Source organism: Nicotiana tabacum, chromosome 1, assembly GCF_000715075.1.
Source record: "Nicotiana tabacum cultivar K326 chromosome 1, ASM71507v2, whole genome shotgun sequence".
NCBI lineage: Eukaryota > Viridiplantae > Streptophyta > Magnoliopsida > Solanales > Solanaceae > Nicotiana > Nicotiana tabacum.
Window position 1 is genome coordinate 162,355,120 of NC_134080.1, and position 14,994 is coordinate 162,370,113.

Sequence of the window (14,994 nt, forward strand, 5' to 3'; positions counted from 1 at the left end):
TCTGGAATGGGAAGCGGGAACTCATCTTTTGGACACGCATTGTTAAGATCCCTAAAGTCAACGCACACTCGAATCTGGCCATTTTTCTTCCTTACAGGGACAATACTTGAAACCCATATTGGATATTTAACTTCATGAATAAAGCCAGCTTCGATGAGTTTGTTAACTTCGGTTTCAGTCAAGGGAACCGAGTCCGGCCTAAAACGCCTTTGAGCTTGTTTAACAGGGCGAGCACCATTTTTGACTACAAGGTGATAGACTGCTACTTTCGGGTCCAAGCCAGGCATCTCTTTGTAACTCCAAGCAAAGACGTCCCTAAACTCCTTGAGTAACTCAATATAAGTGCTCTCTTCATCATCTACTAGTAAAGCACTTAGGTAGGTGGGTCTTGGTTCTTCATCGGTGCCAAGATTAACTTTATTTAAGGAATCAACTGTTGTCTTCACTCCTTCTTCAAGTTCAGGTGAAGAATCTTTCGCATCTTCATCTTCTTGAGGGTCCCCATCGTTGAAGAATATGTGATAACACGGTAAAACATCTTCCAATTTTGCGTTATCCTCCATTGAAGATGGAATACCATTCTCACCTTATACAGTAACATGATACGAAGAACCCACACTTTCTTCATCTCCATCACGTTCCTTAGTGTAGACCATAGCATATGGCTTTACCTTCAGTACTTTTTACATGAAACCATAAGTTTTGTTTGTCGCCTCATTCTAGAAGGAACCAAACTTTGGAAATCCTTAGAGATCTTCTGGACTTTGGGCGAAGCGGGTGTTCTTATGCTTTCAAAATTCCTCTAGAACTTGTTCCCCTTCTTTAATGGATCCAATCTTTCAAACACGGAGGTCCTCACAGGTGATTTTCTAAGTCGATCAAAGATAGAAGGCTTGTTAGAAGCGGCAGATTCGTATTCTACAATGATATAATTGCTACTCGCCCTTGTTATGGAGATGCGCACTAGTGACGGTTGCTTGTATACCAAACCTTCACATAGTTGTCTCATTGCATCTTCTGATGGGAGCTTCCCTAACTTTGATGGCTCATTTGGGATTGTATCCAGCTTTTGCAAATAGCTTGTAAGCGTTAGGATCAAAACGTTCATCTGTTCGCTTTTTAGGGAGTGCCACATTCTGCACACGATTTTGGGCTACAAACCCTGCAAGCGGCTTCGAGGACAACTTTACTGCCTCGATTTGTTTTACCGGAAGAGTTAACTCCTTTAGCATATTGGTTTGGAGATTAGATGATTCACCCTCGTCTTTCTTCCTTTTAGGGACATATTGGAGCATAGGACTTACTTTCTTGACATAAGACGCAATACCCCATTTATGAGATTTATTTACGTTGGCGTGTACCTCCTCAGTAACAGCTTTGGTTTTACCAATAGTCGCCTCAGTTCTTTTAGTTATGGGCTCGTCATTCTTTCTTTTCATGCCATCATCAGCTTTTATCTCCTTCACATTGCGGTTCTTCAAGTAGAACTTTGCATCGGCGAAGTGTGACTCTACCTCGGTGAATGGCTCATCATCAGTAACTATCTTCTTCTCGACTTCACCCTCGTAGTATTTTAAACATTGATGGTAGGTAGATGAAACCACTTTATTCTCATGTATCCAAGGCCTTCCAAGCAAGACATTGTATCAAGTTTTCGCGTTGATTACATGCAGCCATCCACTTGATTGCATATCTTCAATGGTGATTTCTAGCCTGATCACGCCTATGGCTCTTTGCCCCCTTGGTTGAATCTTTGGATCATCACACGACTTTCTGAGAGTTCGCTCATGGGAAGACTTGTTCTTTCATAGTGCGAATTAGCAAAATGTTCACTGAGGATCCCCCATCAACCAAAATTCGATTTATTCTTTCATCGCATATATAGCCAACCAGGTATAATGGGCGATTATGAAGAGTGTCACCTAGTAGAAGATCGTTGTTTGTGAACGTAACCTTTTCCTCGCATGCATTAGCTTCTTGAGGAATAGACTCGATGAGCTTTTCTAAAGATGGCGCTAACGGTAGGTCGTCACTCTTTTCTTCCCCTTTATCAGCATTGCAACAAGAGGCTTCAATACCATCACGGGAAATCTTCATGCAGAACCAACATGGCAAGAAATCCTCCAAGGTCACTTGATGTCGTGGATTTTGAGGGTGGTGCACCTCCACTTTTACTTTCTTTACGTGCTTAACTGGATTCCATCTCCTCGGTCTTTTCACCATTATTTTCCTTGTTAGTTGTTCCATTAATTCTTTTCGTGGGCTCCTTTTGTGGTGCCTAGGACGAGTCACCAATGTCCAATCTTCATCATCCTCAGGTTGACTGACTTCAGCTTTGTCATTCTCCAGTAATTCTTCATCCTTACTTTCTTTAATATCGCATAATTCATCCGGACTAAATGAGCCAAAGGTGATAGAGACTTGTTTTGCGCTTGCTTTCTCATCTTCAAGCACGATCTTCTTTTCGCGAGCCAAGTCCATGACTTTGTCCTTGAAGACAAAGCAATTCTCCAGAGTGTGGCTCACAAGTCGATGGTATTTGCAGTAATTTGGGTCATTTGTTTTCCCAGCTTCATTTGTTCGCTTCATCTCCGGAAGCTCAATGAGATTTAACTCTAGGAGTTCTTCAAAAATAGCTGGCACATCAGAATCCAGAAATGAGTACTCTTTCTCTTGCATTTCTTTTAAAGTCAACTTTCCACTTGGCTTATCTTGAAAAGAAGTGGATTTCATACTCTACTTCTTGCTCACCTTCGTTGTGAACTTCACATTTGATGTGTTGACATTCATAGCTTCTTTGCTTTCAGACTTGGGTACGAACTTGCCCCACTTCCTGACTTCTTGCTTGTCGTTCCCTTTGTGAGGTTCATAGATGGGCAGTATTTCATTTCCAGCGGAGGCCATGCTCAATTCCATGTCATGGGCATGAGTTGCAAATTCTTCAAATGTGCCAAGCTTTATACCTAGCAAGATGTAGTGCAATCCCTAATGCATGCCTTGGATAAACATCTTTATGCCTGAAGCTTCACTAAGCCTGTCTTTACAGTTGAGGCTTGCATTCCTCCAACGATTGATAAAGTCGATAACTGGTTCTCCCTTTTATTGATGAGTATTTGTAAGTTCTATCATACTCACAGTACATCTCGTACTATAATAGCGATTGAGAAACTCTTGCTCTAGTTGATCCCAGCTATCAATAGATCCATCCTTGAGGTCTGTGTACCAAGCAAAAGCATTTCCTTTTAGCGAGCGAACAAACTGCTTGATGAGTTAATGTTTATAAGTCCCAGTATTGTTGCATGTCTCCACGAAGTGCGCCACATGTTGCTTTGGGTTACCTTTACCATCAAACTATTTAAACTTTGGAGGTTGATAGCCAACAGGCATCTTCAACATATTGACCCTTGCAATGTACGACTTTGCATATGTAAGGGAGGATTTGGCAACAACTTCTTTATTTTTAATGGTTCCTTCAATGAACTCCTTCAGTTGATCGATTGGAATCATCCCTTCATATGAGACAAGGATAGCCTTAGTAGATGCTATTTGTCTTGGGGGAGAGTCACTCTCTAGAGTTTCTGGGAGCTTGCCCGGTGCATGGGTGGATTCTTCTTCCATCAAGATTCTCACCCCGTCTGTTAGCTTGTCAATTCTAGCCTCTTGATTTTGCATGCATTTGGTCAAGCCAGCGATTGCTTCTATCAAGTTTGCTAACTGCTCCTTCACAGATGAAGTGTTTGTCACTATGGCTTGCATGATTGTCGTGGACGATGGAAAGTAGCACGGATTTTCACACATATTGATGGTAGTTGAATCGGAGTTGATTTTCTTTGAAGCCATTTCAATATTCTTGGACTTTGGTGATTGAAAAGTTTAGATGAGAGGTAGAGATTGTCCCACTGGGCGTGCCAGAATTTGTAGACAATAAATTTGCATCGAGAAAATAAAATCAAGACCGAAAAATATCGCAAGAACCGTAGTATTTTATTTTGAATATTTGAGTGTTATAATCTCTATGAATCCTCTGATTCTTCCTTCCAATAGTAAATAAATTCAAGGGCCTTTGAGCTTGATCTTGAATCTATGTTTGTTGCCATGAACGATGATCTTGTTCTTGAGCTTGAGCTTGATTGCTTGAACTTGACCTTGATTTGTTCTTCGTTTCTTGAGCTTGAACTTGATTGCTTGGACTTGAAGCTTGAAACTTGTGGAGGAATTTGTAGTGTTTGATCCGCGAGCTCTTTCTTGCTTCTTGTTATGCTTCTGGTATATTTTCTGGGTTATGAAGACCCCTATTTATAGTTGTGGAAGGGAGGAGTTGTGATAAGAACAAACTCTTTCAGACAAATAAAATTGAAGTATGACATAGCCGCATCTTATTTGCCAGAACATGTCACTTGCATACGTGGCGCGGTTTCATTGGCCTTTTAATGTGACTTGGCATGCCTTTTCATTTTGACACGTGTCATGATCCCATTGGCTCTTCCGTTTGACTTGGCACCACGTCATTTGACACGTGGTGCTAAACTAGGCCTCTAGGAAGATGACATCTTGGGCTTAATGAAGTGGGCTCATCACTTTAGCCCAATGGACTAAGACTTATTTATTTAATCCATATATATTAGACTTATATAACTAATCTAATTATATTAGCTCAATAAATTTATTTGAACTAATATATCTTAAATTTAAAATATATTTCCAATTATTTTACGGATTTAATTCTAATAAAATTTACATGCCTACACGTATCTAATTGAAAAATAGAAGCGTTAAATTAATGAGTGATAGTTTAGTAAATATTAATTTATGATACTGATATTTTTGTCTTGAGAGAATTAATTTTCTATGTCTATTTCTAGTTCTTAGAAAAAGCAAAAATTTGTAGTTTCTTTCCAACAGCAGAAAAATTATTTTTGCTGATCAAAAGCATTTTTTTGTTGGCTAAAAACTTAAATATTAAAAAGATTGCCTTTTTTTCCGGAAAAAGTACTTTTAACTTCTAATAAGCTTCACCAAATGGGCTATTAGTAATAGTCTCGCCTGGTACATACTTGAAACTTATATTCACTAGATAAATTTTAAAAAGGTTTGATGAGGCAATACTTAAAAAAGATTTATCAAACTTAGAATGGAGGTGCAAATACAATGGAACGTCTATACTTCCATCTCAATAGCATTTCCAAAACTGAAAACAACTGGTACTTGGGCTCAACAATGTCATACTATTGAATGGCTTAAGCCGGTAGTAATTTGGAGAAAGGTGACATGGAGTAAACCTGAGGTAGGGAGGTACAAAGTTAACACGGACGGTAGCTTTCTTGGGAACAACTCGAGAGCAGGGATCGAAGGAGTAATCAAAAATGAAGTAGGTGACTTAATAATGATATTTTCTATTCCAAAACAGTGCAATAGCAACAACCAAGCGGAAGAATATGCAGCAAAATATGGGGTAGACTGGTGCCTCCAAAATGGAATCCGTGCCTTTGACATTGAACTGGACTCTAAGATTATTACTGATATGTTGAACAACAAAGACACCAAGAACCTTAAACTCAAGAAGACTATCACAGACACTACTGTTGCAGTAAATGGAACAGAGGTAATCTTCAAACATTGCTTTAGAGAAGCCAATCAAGTGGCGGATTTCTTAGCTAAGCTTGCCTCATCTAGTGGAAATTGTACCTTCTATTACTCTTTCCAACATCTTTCAAGAGAGATGAAGGGACACTTTCAACTAGATAAGTGGCAACTTCCTAGTATTAGAAGAAGATATGACAAATGTAATTTCTTTGTAAGTTGAATACGTAGATTGCTAAGGAAGAGTTATATAGGCTTCCTCTTCCTTCTTATTGCAGATTGACTCGTCAATCGTGGAGGTTTAGGTCCATGTCCCCCTCCTTTTTGTAATTTTGGATTCTTATGAATAGACATGGTAGAGGTTGAGCCTAACCCCCAACACCAATGGCGCAATGCCTTGGTGGTGGTTTTAAAATTTAAAAAAACACTTGTTCATAGGCAATTAATCTAACTCTTGAAATATATAACATTCTAGATTCTTTTTTTTACTAAGTCTGCTCGACTGGAATTAAAAAGGTTTGTTGCCTCCTCTCTTATTGTCTTTTCTGAAATAAAGTAATGAAAGGGAAGCTTGGGGGCAAAGCACCCACATTTAAAAAGTTGAATTATATTATATACTTCCTTTATAAAAGATACTAAAATGAAAAAGTATAATCACTTGATTAAGAAGCTCCAGTGTCATGATCCGGATTTCTCACCCTCGAGAGTCGTGATAGCGCCTACTAGTGAAAGCTAGGTATGCCAATCGTTTGAACAATTTGGCGTTTTTCCATTTTTATCCTGTAACAATTATGAACCAACAGTTTATAAACAACGGAGTTTAAACAAGCGGAAGAAACAAATAAAACCATTTTAATATTTCCAATACAATTTCTTAAACAAAGACTACCAGAACTAGTGTCACAACTTCACAGACAGTCTAGGAATACTACAAACAAGGTACGAAAAATAAATGCAACATTGTTTCTAAAATACATAAATGAAAAAGGATGAAAGGATAGAGGGAGATGTCAGGGCCTGCGAACGCTTGCAGGACTACCTTGGATCTCCGAATGGACTGAAGGCAGCCACCCAAAGCTACGGTCCGAAAGTTGTTGCACCGGGATCTGCACACAGTGCAAAGTATAGTATCAGCACAGCCGACCACATGTGTTGGTAAGTGCCTAGCCTAACCTCGGTGAAGTAGTGACGAGGCTAGGACCAGACTACCAAATAAACATGTGTAGTTAAATCATATACCGCGGAAAATAAAAGCAGAAATGTATAGTTAAGGATGGGAGGGGGAAACATGTTGTGGGGAAACATCAAATGATAACAGAAGGACAACAGGTAAATATAAGGAAGACCATAACTCAAGTATCAACAAGAATCAGAAATCAAACAGGTGCACGACATCACCTTTCGTTCTTTTACTCTCGTCCTCTCCATAAGAATCAATATAATTTGCACAGCATCACCCTTCGTGCTTTTACTCTCGTCCTCACCATAAAAATTAACATAATCGGCACGGAATCGTACATCGTGCGGCACGACATCGCCCTTCGTGCTTTAACACTCTTCCTCACCCAAACCACAATCACAAACAATAAGGGCAAGGAAATAAATAAAATCACAATAAAATCACGGCAAGGGAACAATAGTTCAACAATCAAATCCCGGCAAGGGAACAATATCAAAGGCATTAGCATCCCAGCAAGGGAGATAGCATTTAAATCAACAACATCCCGGCAAGGGAGACAATATAATAATCCTTTTCTATTTTTCACATTTACTTCACAACTTGAGCCAATGCTCTATAAGGTTCAATTGCCAATTATACTTCCACAATTCATTATACAACTTGAGCTAATGCTCTTCAATATTCAAATACAACTATTACTTCTACAAGCTTTGTTCAACAATAGAAATCATCACATAAGGCAGGACAATACAAACAGAGTCACATTAATCATAGTATAAGACTCACGGACATGCTTGACACCAATGTATAGATACTCGTCACCATGCCTATATGTCGTACTCAACAAATAACACATACCAAATAGGACACAACTCCTAATCCCTCAAGCTAAGGATAGACCAAACACTTACCTCGATGCCACGAACACAATTCAAGTCTCAACTATCACTTTACCTCTTAATTCCACCACCAATTCACTCGTATCTAGCCACAAGTTAATTAACTATATCAATAAATGCTAAATAAATCAATTCCGGGCCCATATGGTCAAAACCCAAGATTCGAACCAAAACCAAATTACCCATTTCCCCACGAACCCAAATATATAATTTGTTTTAAAATCGGACCTCAAATTGAGAACCAAATCCCCAAAATTTAAAAAACCTAGATTCTACCCAAAATACCCAATTTTCTCCCATGAAAACCTTTGATTTGAGTTAAAATCATAAGAAAAAATGTTAAAGATTGATGAAAACCAGTTAGAAATGACTTACAATCGATTTAAAAGTACTTGTCTTTGAAAAATCGCCCAAAGGTGTTTTAGTTTTGAAAGTGTTTGAAAAATAAATGATTTTCGGCTAAGTTATGAATTTGCAGGTTGCAGATGTCGCAATTGCGACCAAGGTTCGCAATTGGAAACCCCTCAGAAAATTGACCTCTTTGCAATTGCGAAGATAATGTCGCATTTGCGACCCAGTTTAACTTCCGGTCACCTTCGCATTTGCGAGAGACCTTTCGCAAATGCGATATCGCATTTGCGACCAAAGCAGCCCAGGTCAATTATCGCATTCTCGATGCTTTCTCGCATTTGCGAGCCAGGTTTCGCATTTGCGAAGCCTGCAGACCTGCAACATACCAGCTAAAACCTGTAACTTCCTAAGTCCAAATTTCACTCTATGGCATATCCAAAACTCACCCGAGCCCTCGGGGCTCCAAACCAAACATGCACACTAACTCAAAAATATTATACGGACTTGCTTGTGGAGTCAAATCACCAAAATAACATCAACAACAATGAATTTAGCATCAAAATCAAAGAAAATCTCAAGAACTTTCAAAGTTTCAAATTTTACAATTAAGGTTCCGAATCACATCATATGACCTTCGTTCTTTACTAAGTTTTACAGGCTCGACTTAAATCACATATAAGACCTGTACCGGGCTCCGGAACCAAAATACGGGCCTGATACCATCAAATTCCAAACACATTCCATTTCCAAGAACTTATATATATTCTATAAAATAATTTTCTTTAAAAATTCATTTCTCGGGTTTGGGACCTCGAAATTCGATTCCGAGCATATGCCCAAGTCCCATATTTTCCTACGGACCCTCCGGGACCATCAAATCATGGGTCCGGGTCTGTTTACCCAAAATGTTGATCGAAGTCAACTTAAATTCATTTTAAAGGCAAAATTTATTATTTTTCACAGATTTTCACATAATGACTTTCCGGTTACGCGCTCGGACTGTGCACGGAAATCGAGGCGACAGAAAGAGGTTTTTTAAGGCCTCGGGACACATAATTTATTTCTAAAACAAGTGATGACCCAAAGGTCACCACATCTAGTTTATAGTATGATAATTTAGTACTTGCATTACGCAACATTAGTAATTATTTTAACCAAGTATGCGTGTTGGTCAACACTCTTCCTTGTTAAATAAAGATATCCCCTTTTGTAACTATAATAGTTAATTTTGTGGAGTCAAGTTGCCACAGGCGTCGACTAGGGAGCCTGTTTCGCATAAGCTGGTCAAACGCAGACAACCAAATAGCGTCAAGCTAGCTATACTGTCAAGTCGATCCTTCAAAAGAAAAAGATAACCTCAAAAGAATAGGTTCTATCTAGGACGGTAATCAACTGATAAAATCTTTCGCCTATTCGTGTCCACTAGTAGCGGCTTCTATCTTTTGTCAGCTCTTCCACTTAACAATCCGTAACCCTAAACTTCTAAGTACTTTTAGGGGGTTTTCCCTCGAATACCCATGGGGCAGAAAGTATTTACCAGCCCCTATCCACTTTATTTTCTTCTACTTGTCTTTTTTAATACCTGGCTAAATTAAATTAAATTAAGCTACTATAAACCAAGCAAATTCAAGTCAATTCAAATTAGCCAAGTCAAACCAAATCAAACCAAACCAAAATCAAGCATAGCCCAGCCATAGCCAAGTCAATTCAAGCCAAGTCAAATTAAGCTAAGCTAAACCAAATAGGTAAAAAAAATGTTGGGATCGGTGGGTAGATAGGGGTAATTAGTTTTAATTGGGTAGGTATATATTGTAAATAATTTTCAAATGGCTAGAAAATGGTAATTATTTTAAGCTCAATGGGTACTTTGCATAAATTTTATATCCAACAATATTTGGTGAAAATAGTACACGGGCTAACTAATTTTCGGATTGGTAATTGAAAAATAGCTAGTGTTTTCAAAGTTATTGAAAAATAGCCATTATTTTGCTAAAACACAGATAGTTCCAGCAAAATATGCTAGATTATGGGTTTTCGTGTATAAACTTCTAGAATATTATGTTGGAACTCCAGCACACAAAAAGTTCTAGCATAATATACTGGATTATGGGAGCTCCAGCATATAAACTCCCAACATATTATGTTGGAACTCCAACACATTATGAAATTCCAGCATATTATGTTGGAATCTCATATGTAAAAAAATCGAAATCCAGCATATTATGCTGGAATTTTTCTTGATTTTTAAGAGTATTTTTGTTTAGATTTTATCTTTAATTGAAAGGGACTAAATTCCAATTTCTTTTGAAGCTGTGGCTATTTTTTAATTACCAATTGTAAATTGGTTATTTCTGTTTTTTTTCCTAATTAAGAACCTATTCTATTATTCTATGTGGAAGCAAATAAAAAGATCTAGGTTTTGCGGAAAAAATTGCTTTAATAGTTAATATATCCCCTTTTTTAAATATATGTTCAACTTTTACTGTCGCCCTTTATTCGGGTCAAATAGTTTTGTGGGTCCTTACAAATTTAATTTTATTTTTACGATCCTATTTCTATTTTTATACATAAAAGATTTACTTTTACACATAAAAGATCTATCTTTTAGTGTAAATGACATGGGGTAGCCACTATTTAAGGTGGTATTTATGTTTTATCCAACAATTCTAATGTTGAGCAAAAATAGCCACTACTCTATTAAAATTAATATGAAAAGACATTTTTACCCTTTCTTCCATTGCTTTTCTTCTCAAACCATCGCTTCTCACTCTGCATCGAATACATGGGTTCTGGTTTCTTGATTAATAACTAAACAAGCTGGGCGTGGCTCTTGCAGAGAAAGTTAGTTCATTTAATCTATAACTTTTAGCTGGAAAATACAAGAAAAGGAAAAGGAAACCACAAACAAGTGTTTCTCTTTTCTCTGTTTGAGATATTCACAAACAAAAATTAGTGCAAATGGGGTCTTTGTTGAAAGAGGTTTTGAAGACACTTTGTGGAGTGAATTAATGGTCTTAGGCTGTTTTTTGGAAGCGGAAGATCAGTTGCCAGAATACCAATTGAGTTTTCATATTTCAATGAATCAAATTCTTTTTTTTTTATGTGGGTCCTGAACTTAGAGTTGGAAGTTCTAAAATTAAGGATATTTGATCCTTAACTTAAATTTACAAGCATAGAAATTAAAGACAAACAGTCCTTAACTTAGAGTTACAAATTCAAAAGTTAAGGACACTTGGTCCTGAAATTAGACTAACAAGCTCAAAAGTTAAGGATTATAGGTCCTGAACTTACAGTTACAAGTTCAAAAGTTAAGGACAATAGGTCCTGAAGTTTGAGTTCCAAGTTCAAAAGTTAAGGATAATAGGTCCTTAACTTTGAATTTCAAGTTCAAAAGTTAAGGACACTTGGTCCTTAACTTTGAGTTACAAGTTAAAAAGTTAAGGACACTTGGTCCTGAACTTCAAGTTTCAAGTTCAAAAGTTAAGGACACTTGGTCCTTAACTTTGAGTTCCAAGTTCAAAAGTTAAGGACACTTGGTCCTGAACTTTGACTTACAAGTTCCAAAAGTTAAGGACACTTAATCTTTAACTATGAATTCCAAGTTCAAAAGTTAAGGACACTTGGTCCTGAACTTAGACTTACAAGTTCAAAAGTTAAGGACACTTGGTCCTCAACTTAGACTAACAAGTTCAAAAGTTAAGGACAGACAGTCCTTAACTTACAGTTACAAGATCAAAAGTTAAGGACAATAGGTTCTTAACTTTGACTTACAAGTTCAAAAGTTAAGGACGTTTGGTCCTGAAGTTTGAGTTCCATGTTCAAAAGTTAAGGACATGTAGTCATGAAATCCTGAAGTTAAGTTCAAAAGTTAAGGACATATAGTCCTGAAGTCCTGAACTTAGAGTTCTAAATTCAAAAGTTAAGGACATATAGTCCTGAAGTCCTAAAGTTAAGTTCAAAAGTTAAGGACATGAGCAGAAGGGTATTTTCGTCCAGGAAGTTAAAGTTTATTAAAGCAGTGACTAAAGACTAAAAACATTTTAAACAGTGGCTTAAAAGTAAATACATGTGTTATTAGTGGCTAACCGTGCACTTCCCCCTATCTTATATACATAAAAAATCTAAAAAGGACACTTTATTATTATCTACATTGTACATAGCCATGAAAGCCCATTCCCCTCTTTAATTCATGATGATCCTTCCCCTAATGTACTGAAAAGAATTGAATTAAAAAGAGACCAGTAAACTCCTTCCTTCATGAAAGGAGTTCCTCCTCTACTTTTCCTCAAGTAGGCCTTTCGTAATTCAAATAGGGAATTTTCATAAGAGTTTAAGTTTTCCGCACTATAGAAAGTATTTACATAATCAATAGATCAAAGAATAACTAATCTGCTATCACATGTTAAATTTTTTAAGTGTTAGATTTCCATAATCACTGACTATCTTAGGAAACAAATTTCTGTAATAGCCAAGGCTTCTGAATTCCGGAGGTCCTTATGCAACTGTAGTGGTCAAAAATTTGGAAACAAATTCCATTTGTGTATCCTATGAATTAATAACAAAACTTACGTCCCTAGGATATCAAACGTTAATTGATGTTCAATCCTCCTCAACCGTGACTTGTTGGTCCAAGATATGCGTATTGAATTCATTCCTGTGAAATAAGATCAAGAAACCTAAAGATTCAGATTTATTCTCAAATCTTTGAAATGGTTGAGTGAAAAACCAACCTCTGAATAAAGGTTGCTTAAGTTGAAAATTATTGCATCAAAAATTTAGGTTTTCTTTATTAGCTAGAACCCTGACTTGACTGACTACCACCTTCTTCTTGGAAACTACTTGCACGTGCAAACATTTTATAAATCAGAAGCTTAGTAATTGTAAATTGTAAAGTAATTAACACTCACGTCTCATTTATGTGTGCATATGCCACACGTAAATTAAAATACAAAAAGTCAAACACTCATAGTTGCATGTGAAAACCCCCTATATAAACCCTAAAGCCCATCTTTACATGTAGCAAACATTTCCAAGCCATTCTCTACTGAAACACTTTCTTTTCTACCCTTGTAGCGCGATTCGTTCAAATATTTTCGACAATATTTGGTTTGGTATTACTTCAGTCACAGAAAACACAATTCACACCAATGGAGAAACTCAACCTTTGCCTTCTGATTCTTGTCCTATCGATATTCTCCGTTAAGTGTGCAGCGGAGAGTACCAGTCGTTTACATCCTCGTACTAAGACTTTTGTAGAGTTACAGTGCAGGCGAACTCGTTATCCAAAACTATGCATAACTTCTCTAGCCAACCATGTAAATTCTACTTCACAAGATCCTCAAGAAATAGCTCAAGTTGCTTTGAAGGTAAGTTTAGTTAGGGCTGTATATACAAAGTACTACCTCATGAAGGTATGCAAAGAACTTAATCAAACCAAAGTTAAGGATAATCAAGGAGTCTACGATTGTTTCGAACAAATCTCCAATGGAGTTTCTCAGCTTACAAATTCTGTTAAAGAGCTTCAACATTTGAGTTTAGATGGTGAAAGGGCGTTTGTATGGCATCAAAGTAATGTTCAAACTTGGCTTAGTACAGTTTTGACTGATGCATTCAATTGCTTGGATGGGATGAATTCTGGGTATTCAATGGGCGGTGTAGTGAGGGCTACTATTAAAGCTAAGGTTCTTAATGTTGCACAAGTTACAAGCAATGCTTTGGCTTTGTTTAATGGATTTGCGGATAGGCATAAGGCTTCTCATCATGATGGCTATGGCAAAAACAAACCCTAAAATACGCGTTAGGGCACAGACAACACAGTTAACAAGCAAGCTCGGACACCACGATTATTACAAGTAAAATGGCGATGTTGAATTTGTGTTTTGGCTTCCTTAGTTCTTTTTGTTATGTATGTCACTACATATGTAATTTCACTTTCCTTTCTTTCCCTTTCTTTTTTTTTTTGGTGCAAATAGAAATAATATAACTTCACTGAATCTGTTAGTATATATATTTTTGTACTGACTTTATATATGTAAAAGAAAACATAAATACAATATTTCCAAATAGGGACAGATCCAAGATTTAAATTTAATAGGTTCAAATATTTTGAAATTATGAGTACAAAATTAATATTTATAATATGTTTCAAGATTCTCACAAAAATATCTATGTCATTTGCAAAAAATGTTAGACTTAATTGAACCCATAATCAAAACTATAAGTCCGTTTCCAAACGCTGAGATCACGGCAATCTTATCATTAAAATGGAGACCATGAGCTCATAAAAGGAAAAAAAGAAATATAATTGCAAATACTTCTAGTTGAATCAGGAGTGAAATTACTTTGTTTATTGATACAGGATTAATTAGGTGTTGAGAGACAGTGATGGTGATTCAGTTGCCAGGGAGTTTCAAAATAGATCTATATCGTCTCCATGACTCGATTATGGTTTATCGATTTAAATTGATATTTTATACTGTTGGTGTATAGTTTGATCTGCGATAGTAGTTTGATTATTATTACTACAACAAAGTATGGAATCGGTAACAACAACACCAATAATATATCTGTAAGTAAATAGCAACAGCATAATTTAATTGTTGTTATATGATAAAACTTTTAACCATTTGTTTCTTCCTGTTGGCAAAACATTTATTAATCTTATTGGTGCCATAGTTATATACGGCCAAAATTGAGGAGTCCGACTTTGGGTTATTGCGGCACTCCACGCCCAACCTCGAGGAGCTCGAAGCAAAATTTGAAGTGTGATTCCGAGGTGCGTCCCTCGAGGGAGCATATCGAAGGTCAATCTCGGAGCAGTACAAATCGATGATCGTCATGGAAAGGCAGGAAAGCTCCCAAGTACACGTGGTTAGAGCTGACCAAGTCTGCAAGAATAGTACAAATCCGTACTAAGCCATTATACAGCTATACCAATAGCATTTTCTCATTATTATTAGACATGTACTATGTTGGGATTCCTCC

General features: G+C 36.9%; 1 protein-coding gene across 1 annotated transcript; it reads left to right on the forward strand.

The window, feature by feature from the left end:
• Window positions 1-13,042: 13,042 nt before the first annotated feature.
• On the forward strand, window positions 13,043-14,020 carry LOC107760610 (pectinesterase inhibitor 9-like). Its single transcript, XM_016578687.2, has one exon. The coding sequence runs from the start codon at window positions 13,158-13,160 to the stop codon at window positions 13,797-13,799; it is 642 nt and encodes a 213-aa protein (XP_016434173.1). The 5' UTR covers window positions 13,043-13,157; the 3' UTR covers window positions 13,800-14,020.
• Window positions 14,021-14,994: the final 974 nt, after the last annotated feature.